Below are 25,052 nucleotides of genomic sequence, written 5' to 3'. Positions count from 1 at the left end.
TGTTGCAGATGTAACTCTAGCGGTCCAGTGGTTCATGAAATATTTTGCTAATGCTACAGACAAATAAATACACACACAGACATGGGCCAAACTAATACTGCCTTCAGTGATAGGCAACAATTATGTGATCTCTGAATTTCTATTTTTTTTTTCTTTTTCATAGATGTTTTTTTACTCCTTATTTATTTTTAAAGACTTCTGCTTTAATACCTACCTCATTTTAAGTGATTTTGCTGTAAAACCAACAGAGTTTCAAGTTTTTAAACTGTAGCAGGAAAGAAGTGGATCACAGGAACAAAAACATTGTCATTCCAGACAAACGGGAGTGTCTGAAAAAGTTTGAAGAATTTCCTCCAAGCACAACTTCTCCGCAAACTTCAAACCCAACATCACCCTGAGACAAAAACTAGTTCATCCAAAGGACAAAGCAGCCAAATAGAAGCTGTGTGGTGTGTGTGCGGGTCGTTGTAGTGAGGAGTGTTCTGACCTTTATACACGATGAACAAACAACAGCTTCGCCAACACCTGCAGAGCCAGCCAAGACTCAACGGTCCACTTACAGCTCAACAATAAGGGACACTCTGTTTTTAATAAAACCAAAACAAAAACTGTCTTCTGCCTGTTCCTGTCCTCATTTGTTTTTAACGTTACAACACATTTGGTGTTTGTTGTCTCAATATTTATCTGCTGTCTCATTAGTGGGTTTTCAAAACCTCCAGGTTTTTGGAACAAATAATCCACTGTGTTTCTGATTGTTTGAGACAAAATGTTAGTGTTTCTGTCTACCTGTCTTATTACAAGTGCTGTCAGGGAGTGTGAGACACAAATGTGTGGTTACCATGGGGACCCTAATGAGCTGGAAGCAGCTTTAACATTTCTTTTGATCTTGGTTCTTCTTACTCTTCTTATGCATTCTTTAAATTTCTAAAAAACAAAATAAATTTTTTGAATATTCCTCATTGGGATCCAAATTTTACACAGTATTCAAGAGCATTTGTTATTCATGGCAGCATTAAAAATGAGGTCATTTGTAATCTTTTTTGTTCTCAATGTTTACACAAATCAATGCTTAACGAGGGCCTCAGATGTCAATAATTTTCTTCTGAACCTTTACAGCATAAAAAAATTGTCACACTAAAAGTGGTGATGATTCGGTGTTTCACCAAAAATAAAAAATATTAATTGGAAATTTAATATTTTTAGTTTTGAGTGAAACACTAAGTCATCATCAAAAGCAAAAAAAGCTATAATGTTTGTACCTATGAGATTGTGTTCGTTTTTCTGGCATGTTAACAAAATATCAAATGAACCACTGGACAGATTTTAATGAAACTCTAATCATTGGATATACAGCCACAAAAAAAGTTTACTTTCAGAGTCAATTTAATTCAAGATAGGCACCAAAGCCAACTGGCCTGGAAAAACCCAAAAATGGCTACAATACATCCAATTTCACAGATACTGAGCTAAATTTTGGTGTGGCCATAGCTGAGCCTCATCTTTAACAAATAAACCAAGCAGCAGTTATTCTACGAGATCTTTACTGAACACTGGCATTAACTGTTGGTGTCAACACTAGGTCTTCAATTTAAGTCTGTTTTTACTGTTAAAATTTTAAAGTAAAATAACTTGTTTTTTCTGAAAGCATAGTTTGTTTTCTGCTGATTTTTTTTTTTTTAACAGGAAGGTCAGAGTGTCCAAGTGTCCAAAAAGGAACAAAAAGTTTGCTGCGTCCTTCGTTTTCTGCGGAGAAGTACGCCACATTTAATCTACTTTAAATGCAAATATCAGTGTGATGGTGGAATTTTTTTTTTTTTTTTGATGAAACACACCATCACATTTCCTGCTTTGCTTCATCAGTTTGTCAGATTAGAAAATTCAGGTAAGCCTCCACTTTCATTATTTAGAATGAATACAGTCTAATTTTAATCAGCGTCCAACTGAGTGGGTTTGGGACATCCCAAGGGTGTGTACTGTACATGAAGTCTTGATTTTGCCCAAGGTTGTTCTCTTGATATGAGCGGCTCCAACTTCTTTTCTTTCATTTTTTTTTTTTTTCTGTTTCTCATTAGAACTCATTTTGGACTTCATTTTAGCTGAAGGGTCCAACAGGATTCCAATTAGATGGACGACAGAATTAATGAAGTCTGTCTCTCTGTCTCTGTCTCTCTCCTTCTTCCTCCTCCTCCTCCTCTTCCCTTGCTCTATTTATCCCGGTGCTCAGGGGGACACTCGGTCTGGATTCAGTCAGTGTGCCGACGTTCCTTCTCTTACTAAATTAAATATGTGTAATTGATGGTTTCATAAACAGAGCTAACCTTGCCAGCAGCGATGCTGAGCGGCTGCTGAGGAAGTCTGTGTGAATATGTATTGTGTCAGAGAGGAGCCCCAAACTACATTCACAAGTGCTCAGGTTCTTCACCTACAGTGAGGCAGAGAGCTGGAGGCGCACAGCAAGATATTGACTACAACAGCTTCTCGCCTTGGAAGGCGTAACACATGACATAATGTCTCCTGCAGACAGCCTCCGCTGAAAGCAGACAGCATTGTTCTTGACTAAACTCTCACTTACAGGATGTTCTCTTCTTCTGTCTCGCTCTCTCCCTGCCACTGTTTTGTTGTGCTTCCTTTGTCTTTACTTTTAGCCACATAAAACTGGAAATATTAAAACAGTCTGACCTTTCAAACTGGGAGATAGAGGCTGTTCAATGTTAATGTCAGAATAAAGTTGAGAAAAACACAGTCAACATGAAATGTCTCACTGAAGAACTTGCTGAAGGACAGCTTCCTTTTTAGCACAGAGAATAAATACATTTGCTTCATTGTGCAGCTAGTTTGTTGGTTTGTTTGTTCGGATGCTGATTGAATTTACTTTTACATAATTTTAAAAGTATACTCTGTTTACAGTCATAGGAAAAAGAAAGTACATCCTTTGTAAATTTAGAGTTTTGTGTATCAGGACATAATTCAATTATTTGGTCTAAACTCCTTCAAATTTAACCTCAAGTGTACAAAATGGTACAAAAGATTCATGTCACAAAAACAAAGCCAAAATGTAAAGTTTCTGTCAAAAACTAAGTCCACCCCATGACATATTGTAGAGTGTTTTTTGGCAGCAATAGTTCTCAGGGGTTGTTTTCTGTATGACTTTATCTCTCTGTGATGGCTGCAGTTACAGCCACACAAATGTGGTAACATTCACTCGCACGACATACAATAGGTCACCTCATTTATATTTGGGTTTCTTTAAGTCTAGGGATTTAATTTACAGAATAACTGGTTTTGTTTAGTAGGCAACACATCACCCTGTATTCTAGAATAAGTGCGCACATTTTAGTTTACATTGTTATGTTCTGCTTAATTTAACCTTTGTTTGTTTTTTGAGTTTCTTCAGTGCTGGCTGCTCCAATCCTTCAGGAGAACAGAGAGGTGGAGAAGGGGTGGAGCAAGCCGGCTGAGACTGCAAATTGGTTCATACCACTACTCTTCATCCAGAGGGGGGGAATGGGATTTTGCTATGTTGGTTTCAGTTAGGTTTTTGTGTGTTTTCCCCTTTGTGTCTTGTATGTGGCCTGATCAGCCAGTATTTAAGTTTCCCCTTTGTCTCACTTAGGGAGGTCTGTTTGTTTTAGTTAGTCTGAGTTGATGTCTGTTACTTTGACCTTTTTATGGGCCCAATTTTTGTCATTTATTCCATTATTTACCCAAGTTTGGTGTTGGGTTAAATAAAGAAACAATCATTTTTAACTTTAAACTTGTGCCTGGCTGTTCCTTAACTGCTCGGTCCATCACAGTGGTGTCAAAAGTGGGATCTTGCAGTTGAAGGCACAGGTTATTTTTTTAAGTAGTCCCTCTTCTCTTACCAAGCCATGCAAAGGGCAGGAAGGAGTGCCAAAGGACCAAAAGGAGATCCTCAAAACCAGCCTGTCGGAATGGAGGAGCAAGTTGGAGAGGAAAATGGAGCCTCTGGAGGGGTGGATAGCACTGAGGGTAAGGAGCCAACAATATCAGAAGTGATTTCCATTCTTCGTTCTCATATGGGCCAGCAGGAAGCCCAGGAAGCAAGACGAAGGGAGGAGTTTGATCGGCAGGAACAGCGCTTCAGAGCACTGCGACACCAATTTCAGTTGCTACAGGTGGAAGTGCAAGCGCGTACCACTCCTGCTCCTGAACCTCAAGTGGATGAGTCTCAACAATCAGATGCAGAAGCAAGTGAAGGTGATGACCCTACCTGCTGCAATAATGAGCAAGTGCATGCTCCCTCAGGTCAGTTTCACTCTCATGAACCTAGACTTGAAAAACTGACAGATGAGGATGATATTGAACATTTTCTAACAACATTTGAACGCATGGCTCTAGTTTGTCGGTGGAAAAAAGTAGATTGGGTTTTTCATCTGATTCCATTACTCACTGGCAAAGCAAGAGGTGCGTATGTCCACATGGATATGGATGACTCTTTGGAGTATGATAAAGTTAAAGAAGCTGTTCTTCAAAAGTACGACATTAATCCTGAGACATATAGATTGAGATTTCGATCACTGGAAGTAAAACCTGATGAGAATCCAAAAGAACTGTATGCAAGATTGAAAGAGTTGTACGGAAAGTGGGTGATGCCAAAACAAAAAACTGTGCATGAGGTTGGTGAAATAATCATTTTGGAACAATACTTAAGAATGCTGTCTCCTGAGTTGCAGATATGGATTAAAGAACATAACCCAAAGTCGGCTGCAGAGGCTGCGCAGTTGGCTGACGTGTTTGTGGCCGCACGGAAAAAAGGACAACCTTGGAGTCAAAAAGCATGGAAAATGAGGGAGGTTGCGAAACCTGTTCCCTGTTACCAAAAGGCAGGGGTGAGTAAACCTCTAAAGGTCCAGTCATTGAATGTTCCATCAAGAGCCCCAGCCAAGACAGTAATTTGTTATCTGTGTGGAATGGAAGGACACACAAAACCAATGTGCCCGAAGAACTCCACAAAGATAACACAAATGTGCTTTGTGCCCAGACAAAGTGTGGACTCTAAAGTGGCGTTTGGTTTAAGGACAACCTCAATTGAAGTTGAGGGTAAACAATTAAAGGCACTTATTGACTCAGGAAGTACTCAAACTCTGGTGCACAGAGACTTTGTTCCAGTAAATAAAGTTAATGTGGAAACAATCCCTGTCCGCTGCATTCATGGAGATGAGTTGTCATATCCAACAGCAGACCTGTATATTAAAGTACAAGGCCAGCTTTATCTTTTAAATATTGGTGTGGCTGAGAATCTGCCATTTCCAGCAGTGCTGGGTCAAGATCTGCCTGTGTTGTGTGATTTATTGAACTCCGACAATATGTGCAACATTGCATTAACCAGATCTCAAGCTAAAAAGGGAGAGGAGTATCAGCAACCACTCTGTGCCTTGCCCTTTTATGATGCAGACCTGGAGACCATACTCGGGAAGTCTCGCAAGTCCCGCAAACAGCGACGGCAAGAGAAATTTCAACACACTGTTGTTAAATCACCTTCTAGCTCTGAGCCTGAGTTACCTTGGGGATTTAAAATCCCTGCTAACATTATCGAAATGCAACACAGTGATCCAGCTCTAACATCTTTATTTCAGAAAGCAGAGGGAAATAAACATCTTGAACGAGGTTTGAACGGCCTGGAGGAATTTTTGCTGAAAGATGGCATCCTATATCGTCAGCAGGGGTCAGCATTGCAGTTGGTGGTTCCTGGACCAGTCCAGAAGGTGGTGCTGTCTTTAGGACATTCCATTCCATGGGCTGGCCATCTTGGAAAGCACAAGACAATGGCCCGCATCAGAAAATATTTTTATTGGCCTGGAATACGATCTGATGTGACTCTGTTCTGCAAAAGCTGCCCTCAGTGCCAAAAGTCTTCCCTAAAAATCCCCCCCAGAGCTCCTCTTCAGCCCTTGCCAATCATCAGCACCCCGTTTGAACGGCTGGGAATGGACATTGTTGGTCCCCTAGAAAGAAGTAAATCAGGCAATCGTTATATGCTTGTGATCCTGGATTATGCTACAAAATATCCAGAGGTTTTTCCTTTGAAATCAATAAAAGCTAAAGCAGTTGCCTTTTGTCTCATACAGCTCTTCTCACGAGTTGGGTTTCCAACTGAAATTCTCACTGACTGTGGAACTAATTTTCTGTCCACTTTGTTGAAGCAGGTGTACCAGCTCCTTGGAATTAAGAGCCTGAAGACCACTCCATACCATCCTCAGACAGATGGCCTGACAGAGCGCTTCAATCAGACTTTGAAGCAAATGTTGCGCAAGTTTGTCAATGAAACCGGTACAGACTGGGACCAGTGGCTACCTTACCTTCTCTTTGCATATAGAGAAGTGCCGCAGGCCTCCACTGGTTTTTCACCATTTGAATTGCTGTATGGCTATGAAGTACGAGGTCCCCTATCTCTGTTAAGGGAGACATGGGAGGGTGACAAAGAAAGATCTCAAGCTGTAAATGTTGTCTCTTATGTTGTCCAGATGCGGGAACGACTGGAAAAGATGGCGGCATTGGCCCAAGCTCATAAGGAAGAAGCACAGAAACATCAGAAAGGCTGGTATGATCAGTCAGCTTGCCAGAGATCTTTCAGTCCTGGCCAGAAAGTGCTGGTGCTCCTTCCAAGCGCTGACAGTAAACTGTTAGCAAAATGGCAAGGCCCATATGAAATCCAAAGCAAACTGGGACAAACAACCTACAAGATTGCCATTCCAGATCAGCCCCGCTCCACCAGAGTGCTCCATGTCAACCTGCTTAAAGAATGGGTGGAGAGGCCAAAGGCAGATGTTTTTCTTATTCAGGATGTGACAGAGGAGGAGGAAGAGGATAACCAGTACCTGCCAAAACCCTCACCTCAATTTCTGGATCTGGACCACCTCTCAGAAGAAAAGCAGGCTCAGGTGAGAAATCTGTGTAACTCAAACATGTTCCAGGGAAATCCTGGTAAAACAGACATTGTCCAACATGACATTGTATTAAAAAATGGAGCTTCTGTGAGAAGGCTGAGTTACAGAATACCTGAGCGTCTGTTGGTTTCACTGAAAGAGGAAGTCGATCTGATGCTGTCACTCGAAATCATTGAACCATCAAGAAGTGAGTGGTGCCACCCAGTGGTCCTGGTGCCAAAGAAGGACGGCAGCATGCGTTTCTGCATTGATTTCAGGTATTTGAATGGAATAACACAATTTGATTCATATCCAGCTCCCCGCATCGATGACATGGTTGAGCGGATTGGGAAGGCCAGATACCTAACAACCATAGATCTTTGCAAGGGTTATTGGCAGGTACCTTTGACGGCGCGGTCAAAGGAACTTACTGCTTTCCGGACCCCATGGGGCCTGTTCCAGTTTAAAGTCATGCCATTTGGACTACATGGTGCCCCGGCAACATTCCAGAGATTGATGGATCAGGTACTGTCTGACATGTCTGATTTTGCTGCAGCCTACCTTGATGACATAGTCATTTTCAGTTCTACCTGGGAAGATCACCTGAAACATCTGGAGAAGATGTTGGAACGCCTCCAGTCTGCAGGGTTGACTATTAATCCAGCCAAGTGTGCAATTGCCAAGGATGAAACAGAGTACCTGGGGTTTGTTATAGGAAATGGAGTGATAAAGCCTCAAATAAATAAAATTACAGCTATAGAGTCCTGCCCTCTGCCTGAGACCAGAAAACAGTTAAGATCCTTTCTGGGTATGGCAGGATTCTATCATCGTTTTATCCCTCATTTCTCAGCCAGGGCCGCACTATTAACTGACCTCACTGGTTCCCGAAGCCCCAACAAGATCCTCTGGACAGAGGAGGCCAAAACCGCTTTTCAGGATCTGCGGCAATCTCTCAGTAAGAGTCCAATCCTGCACAGCCCTGATTTTGAGAGACATTTTATTCTACAGACTGATGCCTCTGAGAGAGGTTTGGGAGCTGTTCTGTTGCAGGGACCCCCTGGAGAGTGCCATCCAGTGGCTTTTATTAGCCGCAAGCTGTTTCCAAGGGAAGTACGATACTCAACCATTGAGAAGGAGGCACTGGCCATTAAATGGGCCCTGGATTCATTCAAGTACTACCTTCTTGGGAGAGAGTTCACCTTGGAAACCGACCATAAAGCTCTCCAATGGATAGAAAAGATGAAAGATACCAATGGAAGGATTACGCGATGGTACCTTGCCATCCAGCCATTTCGATTCACCATCCACCATATTCCCGGCAAGGACAACTGCATCGCAGACTGTCTCTCTCGCTGTCCCAGCGAGAGATCTGAAGAGGGGGAGTGTGTGATGGCTGCAGTTACAGCCACACAAATGTGGTAACATTCACTCGCACGACATACAATAGGTCACCTCATTTATATTTGGGTTTCTTTAAGTCTAGGGATTTAATTTACAGAATAACTGGTTTTGTTTAGTAGGCAACACATCACCCTGTATTCTAGAATAAGTGCGCACATTTTAGTTTACATCGTTATGTTCTGCTTAATTTAACCTTTGTTTGTTTTTTCAGTTTCTTCAGTGCTGGCTGCTCCAATCCTTCAGGAGAACAGAGAGGTGGAGAAGGGGTGGAGCAAGCCGACTGAGACTGCAAATTGGTTCATACCACTACTCTTCATCCAGAGGGGGGGAATGGGATTTTGCTATGTTGGTTTCAGTTAGGTTTTTGTGTGTTTTCCCCTTTGTGTCTTGTATGTGGCCTGATCAGCCAGTATTTAAGTTTCCCCTTTTGTCTCACTTGGGGAGGTCTGTTTGTTTTAGTTAGTCTGAGTTGTCTGTTACTTTGACCTTTTTTTATGGGCCCAATTTTTGTCACTTATTCCATTATTTACCCAAGTTTGGTGTTGGGTTAAATAAAGAAACAATCATTTTTAACTTTAAACTTGTGCCTGGCTGTCCCTTAACTGCTCGGTCCATCACACTCTCGCATGCTTGTGGAGGAGTTTTGGTCCACTCTTCTTTATGAAGCTGCTTCAGTTCATTGAGGTTTGCAGACATTTGTTTCTGCTCAACTCTCTTCAGCTCAGTCTCACCACAACGTTTTAGTCAGGTTGAGGTCTGCACTTTGACTGGGCCATTGAAACTGTTTCTTTTCCGTTTTAGTAGTTCTGCCGTATATTTGCTGTTTGGAATCATTGTTCGATTGCATGAATCAATTTTGGCCAAACGTTTGACTCTAGAATAGCACCTTCAACCGCCTTGTCGCTGAAAAGTGCTATATAAATAAATTTGACTTGACTAGAATACTTTGCTTCTCAGAGGAGTAGGGTGGCACTGCAGGAATAGAGCTGTCCCCTCCACAGCTAGAAGGTTGCATGTCCACAACCAGGCTTCTGCCTTTTTTGTGCGGAGTTGGCCTGTGCTGCTCTTTCATGACTGTTTTTTTTTTTTTCCTTTTATCCTTTGGGAGTATGCTAATTTCCTCACAAGGACCAAAAAACAATCATTTTTGAACAACTAATATTTAAATTATTACTAGGTGTAAGTGAGAGTGTGAATGATTGTCTTGTTTGTTTCAGTTGAAAGTGTCCGTGTGATGGACCTGTCCAGGGTGTACCTCGCCACTCGCCCAATGACTGCTGTAGATAGGCACAAGCTTTCTTGCAACTCTGCACGGGTAAAGAAAATGGATGGATACATACAGAGGAGATCATGGTTGACTCAATGACTACAAGATGTCCAGGTTATGTGGCTGCAAAACAAGTTCAAACCATCAGCCCTTCACCACCGTGCTGATAGTTGATATGTGTTTGTGCGTATGTGCTGTTATTGGCTTTCTCTAAACATGCTGCTATGCATCATGGGTAAATATCTTGTAAAGTCTTGTAGTTCAGTTAGATAAAACTTCTTTTTAGAGGAAAAACACCTTCTCTTGGCAAGCCCTCCAGACAAGTTACACTTGTTTAGTCTTTTTGACCAGTCATGACCTTTAACCTGCTATTTGAGGCCTGTAGAATCTAAAATGGAGCTTCAGAGGGTTTTTTGCAGTTTCTCTGAGCATTGCACAGTCTGACCTTGGGGTAAATTTGCTGAGAAGATTGGCAGTTCTTTAAAATGTTTTCTGCTTGTGAATATAATGATGAACTGCAGTTCTTTTGAAAATGACCTTGAACCCTTCTCAGATTGATGGGCAGCAACAGTTGCTTCTCTAAGGGCATTGCTGATGTCTGTCCTCCTTGGCATTGTGTTAACGCACACCTGTCTGCTCCAGAGCAGCTAACTGTCAAAACTCTAGATTGAGCCACCTGCATTATGATCAGTTCATCCATGCATGTGATCAGCAGCACCTGGCCTCTACTTTCTCTCTTAAATCTTACAGAAGAAGCAAGGGTTGGTTTTTCACACATAGATTTTACCATTGTGGCCTTTTATTGTTTAGTATTTATTGACATGGTGGAATCTTTTGTGTTTTTGTACATATTAGGTTATATCTAAATTGTTTTAGAACCTGCTAAAGATACACAAAACCCTAGAGTTGAAAGATTATGGAATTCATGTCTTCCCTATCTGTATATCATGAAAAGTGAACCATTTCCACATCTTTCTCTTCTGTACAGTACAGAATATTGACTGTGGCACAGTTTAACACTTGTACTGGTTGTGACACATAAGCTGCCAGAACACACCAGCTCTCAAATACACTTTTAGCATTATAGTAAATGTGCATGTCAGCTGATTCAATTGACTGTACATATTTTATTTGACCTCAGTGAAGTTGGAGCAGTGTAATATGTCAGCCACTTGAGGGCAGTATAACAAATTTTCAGTACCACTCATTATCTTGCACTGTGCATAATGTTGTTCACTCAAAGTGTCCAAATGATCCCCTTAACTTAGTTGTGATTGGATGAGTTTAAATGCTTTAATGCAACACTTTATTCTTCTCATACTCTACTTTGCTCCAGCACCTTCTGCCACCGTACTTCTACACACTCCATTTCAGCTTTTGTCTTTTAAACTCCTCACCTCACACCCCCTCGTTCTGTGTTTGAAGCGTGCCGAACTGGCCACTAGACAGGAATTATGCAAATACATTAAAGGGTAATGTCGATAAATGAGTCACTTCTGGTGGATGACGAGCTGTTTTTTTTATGAGAGACTACCTTCTTTTGATGTAGACTTTGAGCTTTTTAGCAGAGCAAATCTCTGACATGCATAAAAAAACTACAACACGTCCAGACAGGAGAAATCATAGTACATCAAGTGTCTTATTTAATTAACAAAAGCCGAATATTAGTATTTTTTAGTATTTATTTAGCTCTGTTTCTGTAGTTTAGAGCACCTATAATGTCATTTGTATTAAAGCAGCTGTAAGAAAGCTCTGAAATAATTAAAATACCATCTTTATTGACAAGGTTTGATTGTAGTTTACATACCTGGAATTTCCATTTCATTTGACCTCATTTAGGAAATACTAAAAGGAATATTCCAGCTATTTTTAAGTCAGGTTCATATTTGAGCCAGATCCTACCTGTTGTAGATAACATTTATGAACAATTTCAGTTTGGAGAAATGGAGTTTACATTTGACAGGACTGACAAGCTAATACTTTGTTGAAACCATAGACAAGTTGTACTGATAAACCAAATGTCCCTGCTTTCTCTCATTGGGAATTAAAGCCAGCAGGAGCCATTTTACAGAAGCACACAACCCTGGTGTCACATGAGATTTATTTTAAGCATGAAATAACTAACTACAGATAAAATGTATTAGAAAAACAAGTATTTGGACATACAGCAGCAAGGTGAGAGCCTGAATCAAGAGTAGTCAACATCTGAGAACCTGACCTGAGATGTGTTTTTGTTTTTTAACATGGGCAATGTGTTTGTTTACAGAGAGGAGGCGGGGCTTAAAGCTAGAATCAGCTGAAGAAAAGCTGGTCCCGTTCCATCTTAAATACTTTCAGGTACCAGTCAGAGGGTCTGTTATTATTTAGTCTTTGGTCCAAACACAGCAAAGACCAAAGTGGATTTTTGTCTTTTTAAAACAACTTCAAACTCCATAATATCATGAAGTTTCATAGACCTTTACATCGTGGTCAGTTTCTTATGGTTATTTATGTAGAATTCTGTGGTAATTTAAAGCAGAAATAGCAGCAGCAGCCAGCTGTAACACTTCTGCTGCAGCCTGTTGTCAGTTTTGGCAGGAATTTCAGAATATTTCTGCTGAAATAACTGTGCAATGCAAAACTGCCAGCAATGTAAAGATTTAATTCAAAGTGTTTGTGTGAGCTGCTATAAAATTTTGAAGACTGCAGTCTTTTGCTCAAAAAGCTATCTACAACAGGTAAGATATTATTTCTTCATATATTTACCACAGAACTCCCCTGTAAATAATATCCTTTTTTAAATCCCTCTAACCCAATTATCTACTTGAATTTGATTTGGGGATTTATTTTAACAAACATGCAAGTCAGACCAGTTTTTTTTACACGCTCTTTGTATGCCACAGCTATCTGTTTTGATACAAAGAATTCACCTACAAGGACAGTAGTACATGCTTGAAAACGTTCATTCACTTTTTTCCTGCTGGTTCTACTATCAATAACACAGACATATCCATTAGTGCGAATGAGGCTAGTCTGGGGCAAATACTCCCTCTAGCATTTACACAAACCTCCTTTGGGACTCATTCTCCCAGACTCTCCTGGGGTGGGGACACACCAGTGCCAGACCATACTGTACTGCTGGGATCTGTCTCCTTCACGCCTGCACTGCCTCCAGCAGCGGAGAGGAAGGCCAGCGCACAAAGACGAGGAGAGAGAAGATAAAAAAGCTCACATCAGGGAGCGCGGTCGTTTTTTGCCGCCGCTGTTGTGTTTGTGTAGAGCAGCTCGGTTGGATTTTCAAATTAATGAATGAGAGTGAGGGGTGTGAAACATGAAAAATGTGCATGGAGAGGCTTTGACTTTGAGTAATGCTGGTAATTGGAGAGAAACCTATAGAAATGCAGTGGGCATGTACTAACAAATGAAAGTGAAAGATGGTGGGGGAGAGGACCTTTGTGGATTCATGTCTCATCACTTATTGCAGCTTTCTAGCCAGGACAAAAAAAAAAGGTTGCAGTTCAAAAACAAAAATGTCCACATAAACCAATGCTTTGGAACAGGAGAGAAGCTGCTGCTTGTAACCATATGCAGGATTGTCAATTTATCAAATGTGGCAAAGCCGCACCGCAGCTGATACCATCTGAGGAGTGTTACGATCTTATAGCTTTGTCTGATTTATCTGCTGTCTGGCTTAGGCGCTCTCCTGTGTGTTTAGGTGCTAATTAGGGTACAACACACACACTCACACACATATGCTCTCTCACTAAAGCTCACACACGGGCAGACACACCACCGTCTCACTGGTGATACAGACAGTGTCTTATCACAAAAGAAGTCAGTGTTGCACAAAACAAATTACAAATAAAAAAAAATACTTTTGACCTCTACAAACAACAAGCATGCTCATAATCTCACATATAAGAATGCTTATAGGTTTTCACAAGTACGTAATTCGGGGCTTACTTTTGTAATAATCTAAGCTGATAAAATTCACACATTTTGGTCTATAAACTGCATAAGAAGAGTAAAGAGGACCGAGATCAAAAGAAATGTTAAAACTGCTGCCATTGCTCATTAGAGCCATTATGATAATTGTACACCTGAATCTCTCACTCCCTGAAAGTACTCCTACTAAGACAGGCAAACAGAAATGCAGAATTGAAAGTAGGCCTCAAGCAGTTTCTGGGGAAATACTACTTATTGTGAAAATAAACAAAAACAAAATTAAACCTTAAGTGTCAGAAGCATTTATTTGTCACATATGGCAAGTTTAATGTGTCTACAGTGTTTAATGTTGGACATATGAGAAGTTAAAAAGGCCCTTCTGCATGTTTTGATGTATAAAGTAATGTATATCAGAAATGTAAAGACTGTGGGAGAAAGAGGAGTTTGTTTGCAAAATCTTTAAAAAGCTCAAAATTATGCAGTAAGCGTTTGCTCACCAAAATTCCACTGCTGTGTACATGAATTTGAGAATCATAACACTTGACAAACAGAAGAATAATGGCCGAATAGCAATAAGTGTACTTTAGTTCTTACACACCCTGAACTACAGTATAATACACAATTACACATACTTAAAACACACTGTTAGTTTATTACTACTGACCAAAAATACTTTTGATTCCTGTTTGGCTTCCTATCCTCTGTCTTTTTTTTTTCTCCCTTTTGATCATTCTCAGTTCCTCTCCTACTTTTTTTTTTTTTTGAACGACCACCTATGTCTCGCACTTGTAATGATCCTCCACAGCCCCCGCCCACCCCCACCCTCCCGCTCAGCCTGTCCAGTAATCCTGGATGCCTTAGAGGGGAGAACTGCAGCGAACCACTACATAAATGTATGAGTGTCCAAAATGAAGAAGAGCTAAAAGATGTGTGGGCAGTGGGCTGGGAAGCATGCCCTAGCTTACTAACCAGGATGGGTGGAGGGGGCAGAATGTGGGTGGGGGTGAGTCGGTGGTTTGTGAGATGTAGTAGGGAGAAGAGAGACTGAAGAAGGCTTCTATTTGATGTCTGTGTTGACAGAGGGCATGTTTCTGTTTTAGAATATTTATTCTGGGATGTGGAAAAAATATGTTTTTAAAATAGGATTTTGGCCTTCTACTGTGATATTTAAGTTTCATTCAAGAAAAAGCTAAAAAGATTCTTTTTTTTTCTTTCAAAACATAAAGACTTGATTACTTTCAAGAGCAAGCAACCAGTATGCAAAACTTATTTAAACAATATGGAGAGTGTACAGTACAACAATCTGTGGTATTTGTCATACTTTGCACTGAAAGTAAATAAAAGCAGAAAGTTAAATGATAAGACCCCCTGTGGGATGAAATCACAGAACCCGGAGAAAACCCACGCAAGCGCATGGAGAATATGCAAATGTGCATAAGAGCCCCAACCAGGGGTCACAAGCCTGCAAGCTTCCTGATACAAGGCAACAATCCAAACCAAAAACTCCAGTGTGCAGCCTTTAAGGGAAATGTAAAGAGTTTATTTGCTTTAGTGAACGTTTAAATCTTTGTTGAGCATCACACATGGCAGTAATTTGTTTCAGGTAGCATTACGTTACCCAGTACATTAACAGCTGATACATTTCTCTTAATCGAGAGAATAGTTGGAAAAAGAATGTCTTGATGAACATGACTAAGCAATGTTCTGACCATATTATTAAAATCTTCATGACAGCTTGTAGGTTAAGATTAGTAGTCTGTTCTACACCCAACTCCTCCCCTTCTGCGCTTTTAGGGAATGATAGATGAAGCGATCCAACCTCAAAAAGAAGCAAAACAAAAAGGCTCACAAAATGCCAAGGGCTGAAAGAGGAAACAGAGAGGCTGTGGGGAAATTGAGGCCTCGTCAGCGCCAGTGATGATCGGGGCTGTGACCCTCAAAACTGGTAGATCGGCTCCAGCAGATATCAGGAACAACCTCGGAGATCTCTGTCCAGAAGAATGCAGTCCTAGGAACACCTAACTTCCTAGGTATGGAATACATGCAGCTCATGGGAAAATTGGAGCCACTTGTTGTTTTGCAATATAACGTCATCATACTTTGTTGCAGGGACTGACTAAGAAATAGGGGTCTGAAGATGTTTTAAGTTAGTATTTCACTGGGCTGTGGCTGTGAGTCGGCAAATTGTGATCGGCATTTGCAAGGTTTCCAAAATGTCTCATTGTTCTTGCATGAGTCACAAGCCCTCTGTCTTGCGTTAGAATTTTGAGCATGGTCAAAAAAGACAAGGGGGGGAGAGGATTTTTCTCTGTCACAGAGTTGTTGTGGGTGTCTGGAAGTCATCCCAACCCTTTCTCAATGTGGATTCATTCATTTTAGAGCTGTATTTGTTGTTGTTGTTGTTGTTTTGTACGTAAACGTCTGGTGAATTTTGGCCCAATTTTCACCAGGACCTTATGCAAACATGTCATTTAGTGTGATTCCAAGTGAAAACCGATATATATTATTTTATCTCCAACTAGTTCCCAGCAGTCCCAGCTCAGTGAAATTATTGCCTTTAATGGAGGGCCTTTGCACCTTTTCCTTCTTTAGTTTCTTGCTTTTATCTCGGCTGCTTCCCCCTCTATTCATCCTCTTTTTTTTTTCTGTACCTTTCTGGCATACTTTGAGTGATGAACATTTGCTCGCTCATCACATCTTTGCCATCTTTTTCCTTGCCCGTCCTCTCTGCTGTGTGTCCCTTCTCAAGCCTCCTAAACCCTCAATCCTCCTCCCACTCTTTAGGTGACTTTAAAGAAAGTTATTTGGAGTTCAGGTAGAGTTCAGCTGCAGACCTGTTTAGCCTCTCTCTATTCTCTCTATAAGCCAACATGTGAAAGTCTCCCCTGGTTTCCTCTTGACGTGGGATCAGTCTAGAAGCTCAAAGCCCGAAGAATGGCAATCAGAATTTAGTCTCTTGTGGCTCGGACTTTCTGTTTGATCAAGAATGCCACTACGTCTCTGTTTGACATTGGGTTCTCTGTGTTCAATGGAATTTTCTTTTGTTTTTTACACTTCACAGATAATGAGATAATGGGACCCTGTGCAACATGGAAAAGACTCCCTACATCAACTCAGAGAGAAGACACCCTTAAAGACTTGTCACAAATGTTTTATTTTTGTTGTGGTGGTTTGGCTTTGTATCTCCTTTAAATCATTTTTGACTCTATATTGTTTGTATTGTTTTGTGGCGTAACTCCTGTAAACTTGTAAATATTTAGTCTGGGGTTTATTCTGTTTTTTGCGAGGTTTATCTGTGTTTCTTTCCAATCATTTTGTATCTGTATCTTTGTATTTGTATAAATCTTTTTGTATGTTGAAGACTGTTTATCTTTTCAGTCATTCACATCTGTTTGTGGTCTTTTATTGTGACTGTGTAAATTTTTTGTTTGCTTTATCATTTTAGATCTGCATTCTTCAGGTTACCATGGTTATATTTTGACATTTTACAACTCAGTATAGTTTTTCTGTATCTTTTTGGACTTGCTTCTCTGCATAATTTTTTTTCCTCATTATGAGTTTTGTAACTTTATTTGCTGTTTATTTCTCAGGTGCATAAATTGTGTTTTGTATTACTTTATAACAGTTTTGTGTCTCTGTGTGTAATTTCTGTTTCTCAAGTGTCTGCTGTATTTATATAAGGTTTTATGTGTCATGCTAACTGCTGGAGATCAGCACCAGCTCCCTGCAACCCAGAAAAGAAAATGGATGGATGGATGGATGGATGGATAATTTATCAGCTATTTTGTGCCGGCAGATCAGAACTCTAAGCTTCTGCGGTAGTTTACATTATTCAAAGTGACAGACAAGTTGTCCAACTTCTAGTCAAAGATTTCCTGTCAAAGTAGAAAACTAAAACTAAGACTAAATCACATTTTACACAACATCAATAAAAGCCTTAACAAGAAGTGCTCTGTCGTCACATTTTTGCAGTTATTTGGTTCATATTGTTAGCTATTTTAGTTCCATGTGGTCTAAAATTATAGATATAAACACTGCCTAGATAAGCTGAAATTTGGTTTGGAAAGAAGTGGTGGTCTCAATGTGTATGAACTAGAACCATGGTCTGTTTTTGTTAAAACTATGCTTTTCTTAAAGAAATGCATATTGTTATCTGGCTTGTATGCTAAGGGTTTATTCAAAAAAGTTGCATGATTTGTTATCAATTAGATAAGCAGTGTGCAATCCTGGTCCTCGAGGGACACTAGAAGCATGTTTTAGAGGTTTCTCTGTTCCAACACACCTGATTGGAATCAATGAGTGATTAACAGGCTTCTGCAGAACATGAAGAGGTAATTCAACCATTGAATCAGGTGTGCTAGAGCAGGGAAACAAGTAAAACATGCAGGATAGAGGCTCTTGAGTGCCAGGATTGCATATCTCTTACTTAGAGTATGTTTTGGGATGAGTCACAGCTACCAGCGCACCAGGTTTTAACTCAACATCTGTGAAATTTACTGAGTTATAGCCATCTTTCTCTTTGCTAAGGATGATTAGCTGTGGCAGCCATCTCGATTTGAGTTGACATAATCAGTTGTAGATGCACATCAAATATTGTTTTCCGGAGGAGTTTTATTAAAATTCGAGCAGTGAGTCATGAAATAATTTGCTAACAGACAGACAAATGAACACGCAATTACATACCTACCTGCCTTTCATGGTGGTGAACCATAATTTTGGCTTAAATAGCCTCTCATAGAGGAAAACTAAGCTTTTGTACTTCATATATAGAAGGAGAAGATTAATTCAACATTTTTAATGCATTCGACAATGGTTTCTAAGACCTGCAAAACTACTTTAAAAATAGCCTAATTTGCTTCTATATGTAACATTTGAACTAACTTTTACTCTTGCTATTGAAATTAGTGCTGCAGCAAAGAGTTTGAACAGTTCTTTTTTTTCAGCTCTTTTAGAAGAACACTGGCTACTCACCAACAGAGAGATCCTGACTTAAACCTGTTGCCTAAAGAATTGATATCTTATTTTGGGAGGTGCAGGTCACAGTTAATGACACTAAGATGTTGGTGCAACATGTGAAGATGGTGAGTGTGTTCAATGTGAAACCAATCAGTTGTGTTACAGGAACATGAGCTCCAATGCAGAGTTTCAGGAGTGAAAATATCTGGGACTTATTTGGAGTGAAAGGATTCTGCTGCCTGCTGATAATCTAAAAGGAAAAAGAACTCAACCAAAACAGGTTTAACAGGACTTTGTTTTTTGCTCACTTGTTTTGTACAGAGATTAATTCATGCTTTCTAAGAAGAAGTACCTTTCAGAACTCAGATCAGTTCAGTAATTAAATGATAAAGATTTAGTAAGAAAACTGCTCACAGCAAAGCTTAATATACAGTACATACTTTGTGTAAGATGATCTGTTGCTCAGTGGAACTACATGACAGTGAATTAACATATGTGTGTTAATGAAGATCTGACTGTCTTTTCAGCAGTCTCCGTAGTTTATTGAAGTTGTTTGGGAAAGCTCACCCCTGCCTCCTAGTGGGCAGTGAGGTGGTTGCGCCTCTTGAAGTGACCTTTTTCATGAAGATAAGAGGTGTGTGTTTGCATGTGACTGCCAGGGACCTGTCCATCTGGTCCATAGGCGTCCTGTAATCGGTCTGACACCCGAAAGACCCCCTGTAACTCTGTTACTACGTCCATGAGACAGCCTGGGACGAAGCAGAATTTCCATTAGCTGAAATGAACGACTGCACAGACACGTGTGTTTGCACACATGTGTGATGAGTATGTAATCTGTTTGACACCAGCCACCCAGCCAGGAGGGAGGGACACTCGAGGAATGATGGATAATACTCTAACTCTGCCTCCACAGGACAGGAAGAACAAACCGGAGTGGCTTGTTGGTAAATGACCAAACAGATAAGAAATAATGTCTTTTTTAAAAGTATCAGTTTTCACTCCTGCGTTTCTGATTGCAAAAGTAAAAGTCATGCTGGAATCCAACTTTATTTGTTGCATTTTCTATTCAAGTCAGGCCTCTAATTCCACAGCATTCTCTTCTCTCTCAGCCATATCGTCCCATTCCACAGTCGTTTGTTGCCCTTCTATCATATCACAGTGCATTTCCCTACCAATAAACGGAGGCACTCTGCTGTAGAAATGTATTTATCTTTCACATAAACTCCGTTCTGTCTCCACTGGTTTCTCTCCAGTAGCTCTCGCTGGCACTTAATTTCTATTAATGGTTCTGCAACTGGCACTCGAATCCAATCCACTGTTAGGGTGAGCAGGGAGCGCACATGAAGAAATATGCATAGGCAATTATCCTCTGTAATGTGCATAGCCTCATCCACTAATGCATCTGAGCTCAGTGTGTATGCGTGTGTGTGTTGGGGAACACTGCGAATTGAGGCCTGTGCTCATGCATGGAGAAAAAAAAATCCACCTTCTTTCAGTCCCAGGGTTTTATGTATCAGGACAATATAATGATCTGGTTGTTACCAGGGTTCAAAACTATTCAGGTCAAACCTAATCCAACCTAAAGAGTACAAAAACCCATCAGGAATTCCACTATGTCATTCTTTAGGAAACAAAAATGAAGTCAATATGGAAAGCTGTGTGTGAAAAACTTGCTCCACCCTTGGTGCTTCCACAGGATTAAAGAGGGCAAGAAACAGCCAGGTGCTGCTGACCAAATACATTTGATTAACTGAGCATCAGCAAGTGTGACCACCTCTAAAAAAGCAGGAGTTATGGAAATATCAGACTGTGCAATGATCAGAAAACTTGGAAAAAGAAAACAAAAACAACAACAACATAAGCTGTCTGTCAGACTCTACAGGCTTCAGCTAGAAGGTTAAATCATAAAATTTATGACAGAACAAATACAAAAAGACTGAACAAGTATGGCTTGTTTGGAAGGACTGACAGGAGATAGCCCCTTCTCTCTACAAAGCAATGACAGAATGACTTGTGTTTGTAAAGTTGCGTCTGAATGAACTAAAAGACGTATGGAACAATGTCCTATGGACAGTTAAGACCAAAGTAGAGATGTTTGGCCACAGTACACAGCGCCAGGTTCTAAGAGAATAAACCACAGCATATCAGCACAAGCACCTCATAGTAATTGTCAAGCACAGTGGTGGAGGGGGGCTTGTTCTGCAGCCACAAAACTTGGGCTCCTTGCAGTCATTGAGTCAACTATGAACTCCTTTGTAGACCAAAGGATTCTAGAGTCAAATGTGAGGCTGTGTGTCTGACAGCTGAAGCTTGGACCAAATGGAGTCATGATGCAACAGGACCATGATCCCAAACACAGCAGCAAATCTACAACAGAATGGCTGGAAAAGAAAAGAATCAAGGTGTGCAAAAACAAATGTCTGCAGACCTCCAAGAAGTAAAACAACATTATAGATAAGAGTGGGCCAAAATTCCTCTACAACCATGTGAGAGCCTAATAAAGTTCTAAAGAAAACAACTACTGAGAGTTCTTGCTGCTAAAGGAGGCTCTATGAGATGTTGAACTATGGATTGGACTTGGTTTTCAACACAAAAGAAAAATTCAATTTTGGATTAATTTGTGTTTAATAAATAATGATATGGTAGAATATGTTGCGTGCATTTGTAAACTTAACGTTAGAACCTGGTAAAACCAGGTCATTTCTTTAAGGTCTAATGGGAACATAAAATTGAAAGAGGGTGGACTTTCTTTTCCCCCGTGACTTTCATTAATACAGAAGCTGACATTAAAGGTAAGAAGCACATTTGAGAGAACAAATTTGTCACGTAGTATTATTGTTACCAGTTCAATAGCTTTCTGGATTAACAAACAGAAGGATTTGTTGCACCCTTAAAGGGAAACACACAAAAACACCTGGTGTCTATCGGCGCGGCACTGCAACAAAGCCCCTCCTGATGATCATCATCATCAGCATTGTCCGCTGAGGAGCTTGTAAAGCCCCGTCTTTTTTCTAAGTGATGGCAACAGTGTTTCTCTTAACGTGCCATTGTTCTCCAAGAGTCCTCCAATAATTGCCTGGCTGTCAGCTGGTTATAGATTTAACACAGCTCACTGGGACAGTGACAGGAGGCCAATAAAAGGCTCCTGGGCTTGTAAAGCCTCCATCTGCAGAGGAAACACAGAGCAAATAAACCCAGAGGAGCGGACACACATGCACAAGCCTATTAGAGCTGCTGTAATGACACTGTGGAGTGTGTTCGCGCACACCGAGGTGTGTTAAAGTTTTATAGTGGGAGGTCAGTGATGAGGTGGGCACAGATATGATGGGATGAGGCCTAATAGGGTGTTTTATAGATGCTGTGTGTGCGCGATTATGTCTGGATGTGGGATAACTGTCTTTGTGTGTGTTTGTGAGCGCATGTGAACCAATATTTCTTATAGATGCCTATTTTGTGTGTATGTGTTTGTCCTCAGCTGTATACTGCTACTTTCCTGTCATGCTGTTATGCCTATCAGCATCCTTCAGATATCTGCAGTCGACTTTGTGTTAAATGTTATGGATGGCTGCTGAGTCTTTGCATCAGACCCTCTCCTTTTGAGTGAGACAGAACTCACGAGCATAGAAACCTTCTGAACCTGGCTGATAGGAGGCTTTACCAGCCATTTTAATGTGGGTAAACTCATTTACCTTGAAAACCAGATTTCCTGCCGCTCTTTCTGTTTGATAAAGTTGTGTTTTTGTGGCCATCTACTAGATTTTGTTGAACCCTAAACTCTTTCATAATCTAGTATCCTCACAAGGACACCAGACAAAGAGGGAAGAGGCTATAGTGGTCATTGTGGTAAAAATGAAGGCCGTCCTGCAGAACACATCTTTGTCAGACAAGAGTAGAAGGAGAACCAGTTTTGTTTTCTTGAGTGCAGCAGTTAATAATGAAGTGCTACAAAAAATGAAGTGTCAAAAAAGTCAGTGTGTGCCTCAAGTATAGTTGTAGAGACAATAAGGAAACCTTTCAGAACACAAAAGAGAAAAACTTTGTTCCTTACACAGTCTTGAAATTTGTAAAGAAATATCTTACACTTTAAAGGTCTTGGTTTGAGTTAGTTAAAGGTCAAATGAAAAGTCTTTTTAAGCTAACATAAATCAAAAGAAAGTCATAAAAGGTGCTTGTTTTCAGAGTCTCTCGCTTTAAAAAATGCACATTAATTTCAAAGTAATAAACGAAGATCGAAAAACTTACTAGGGTCTCTTTGTTCTTTTCCCTGATCACTCTGAAGTGTGACGAGAGCCAAACACAAGAACACCAACAAGGCAGGAAATATCAAACACAGACAGTGTGGGGGGGAATGGTTGTAATTAACGGTTTAAATCGACCCAAAACTCCAACAGCTGAGTCGTTCTTCCTGAAGGACAAGAAGGTTTGATGGATGTGGTTAGTTTAGCTGCTGGTGAAAATTACAATCCAGAGTCTGGAGTTAATGTTTAGAAGAGGAGAATCTGAAATACAAACCTTTAACAGAAGAACCACCGCCTGTTGGACCGGCACCGGCCACCTCTCGCTGTCCTGATGGGAAACTCCTTGCAGACTGTGTGAAATCACTGTAAAGTTCAGGGGTTCCTCTTGTAAAATGTGGGGCTCCAGTTCCCGACAGCATCACTCCAGACCAGAAAAAAAACGTGTTTTCAAACTGGTCCTCTTGTTAGCAAAACTTTTTCTTCTGCTTCCATTTTCCCTGAACAACACTGAGACAGTAACCTCCTCAATGTTTTAAGACAGAAGCAATTCACTTTGGCCATTAACAATCCAGTCAAACATAGGCCCATCCACACTACTCCAGATTTTTTTTTAAACTTAGATTTTCTGCTGTGTTTGCACTTTCACAAACAAACTGGGTTTTTGTTGAGAAAAACAGATATTAAGAGAAATAAATTAAAACAATAAAAAGGTTTTCAAAGTGTAGATTTTTGAAAACTCAGCTTTCATCTGTGGATCCGTACAGACTTAAAATACTGAGCTTTTCCGAAACAGTAATATAACAGTTTTGTGCATAAGCCCACTATCACTGGAAAACAAAACAACAATTGTGTCACGTTTACAGTTTAATCTTTGTCTTGTTTCATCCTAATTCTGTCGCCATTAAATTTAAACCTTGTGCTGAAATTGCTAATAAATGAGCGGAAACTGTAAATGGTATCAAAGAGAACGAAACCTACAGTTGTGTCGGGAAATTCTTTCTTCGTAGTTTGATTTGTTGTTTATGTGGACTTTCTCGCCACCTAGCGGCACCACATGGTCATTTCAGTAGTTTCTTTAAAATGTGTGAAAAACCGTAAACAAAGAAGCGTCCAGAGTAGTGTAGATGGGGCCTTAACTCTATTACTGTAAACTAAGGTTTCTCAAAAAGCTATTTACAACAGATAAGATATACTATTAATACACGAACCCCAATTCAAAATGGCCAGAATATACATTTAAAAAAGGTATCATAAGTGGAATGTGGCACATTAAATAAGTGTGTTGGATTTGTTATTTTCAAATTTACTGTACTGTGCACAGAAGTGTGTTTTTAAACCAGGCCTAAGGGGAATGAAATTTTCGCTAGTGAACTCCATCCCAGAGCTAAATTACACAAGCCAGCCATGATTTCATGCTTCACTACATCAGGGCTCTTTTTTTTTTCCTTCAGCTCTCTGCTCTCTCCCCTCCTCTTTCTGTCTCATTTACCTCTGCTTTAACCCCGCATGGATCGTATCTGGTTAAAGAGCAAAAAGAGGTGAACCACGCAGTCACGCGGCATGAATATTTCATCTGTGTTTGGATTACCATTTTCTCCAAAGATTCATTGTTTTATGTTTAATACATGCAGCATCGCACCTCAGCTCCTCGATCGTAACCCCTGCCCTTCTAATCACAGGCGAGGCAAACCTTCACCTATTCAGCCATGCCAACAGTGTGTGTGTGTGTGTGTGTGTGTTTATGTGTATCATCATGTGCGATTCAGAGGCTTGTTTCTCCGTAGGTGGGTGCTTGTGCGTGAAGCGCATGTTTTGCTGTGTTTTTATATGTGTGCCCATTTCTGTTTGAGTTTAAGTACAGGGAGCTTGGGGTTATGGCGAGGCTAAAACGGGCTCAACTGGCTCACACACACTCCTCTCCCCTCCGGCTGGATTAGATGATGAGGTGGGAGAGTGAGAGAGATTGGGAAGGGAAGAACAAATGTGTTAGTAGGAGGGGGAAAGAAGAGAGTGAGTAAAAGATTAAGAGTGAAAATCTTTTGGCTCCTTGTTCAGTTCGAACTTGGGGCGCAATACGTTTAAGGGTGCCAATTGAAACACAATGATTACTATTTTTCTGTTTGTTACTTTTCTTTTGTTGAAAAACAAAAAAAGCAATGCAAATTGCACGAAATGTGTAACTCAACTGGGATTAGTGAGCTATGAATTTTGGTAGCGGTACATTTTACACCATTGATAGAATTTGTGAAAAACTGCAAAAACATTTTCACATACACAACACTGGGATTTTGACGAAACAAGTGAGAAACCCAGCCCTCTTTGGAGCGCCATAGGTCAGGCAGACTTCACAGTAGAAACATCATTCACAGTTTAAACGGG

The 25,052-nt window shown here is 40.4% G+C and overlaps 1 protein-coding gene across 2 annotated transcripts; it reads left to right on the top strand.

Annotated features, from left to right (window-relative positions):
- Positions 1-3,163: 3,163 nt before the first annotated feature.
- LOC119617061 (transposon Ty3-G Gag-Pol polyprotein) lies at positions 3,164-8,856 on the top strand. Of its 2 annotated transcripts, XM_037975887.1 has the most exons (3): positions 3,164-4,266; positions 4,695-8,305; positions 8,500-8,856. In XM_037975887.1, the coding sequence occupies exons 1-3, from the start codon at positions 4,183-4,185 to the stop codon at positions 8,570-8,572; spliced, it is 3,768 nt and encodes a 1,255-aa protein (XP_037831815.1). In that variant the 5' UTR covers positions 3,164-4,182; the 3' UTR covers positions 8,573-8,856. The 2 variants fall into 2 exon arrangements, with proteins under 2 accessions (XP_037831815.1, XP_037831814.1); XM_037975886.1 differs by having other exon boundaries at positions 3,164-8,305; positions 8,500-8,851.
- The last annotated feature ends 16,196 nt before the right edge of the window (positions 8,857-25,052 follow it).

Source organism: Kryptolebias marmoratus, linkage group LG5, assembly GCF_001649575.2.
Source record: "Kryptolebias marmoratus isolate JLee-2015 linkage group LG5, ASM164957v2, whole genome shotgun sequence".
Classification (NCBI taxonomy): domain Eukaryota; kingdom Metazoa; phylum Chordata; class Actinopteri; order Cyprinodontiformes; family Rivulidae; genus Kryptolebias; species Kryptolebias marmoratus.
This window is presented reverse-complemented; position numbering and strand designations above follow the sequence as displayed.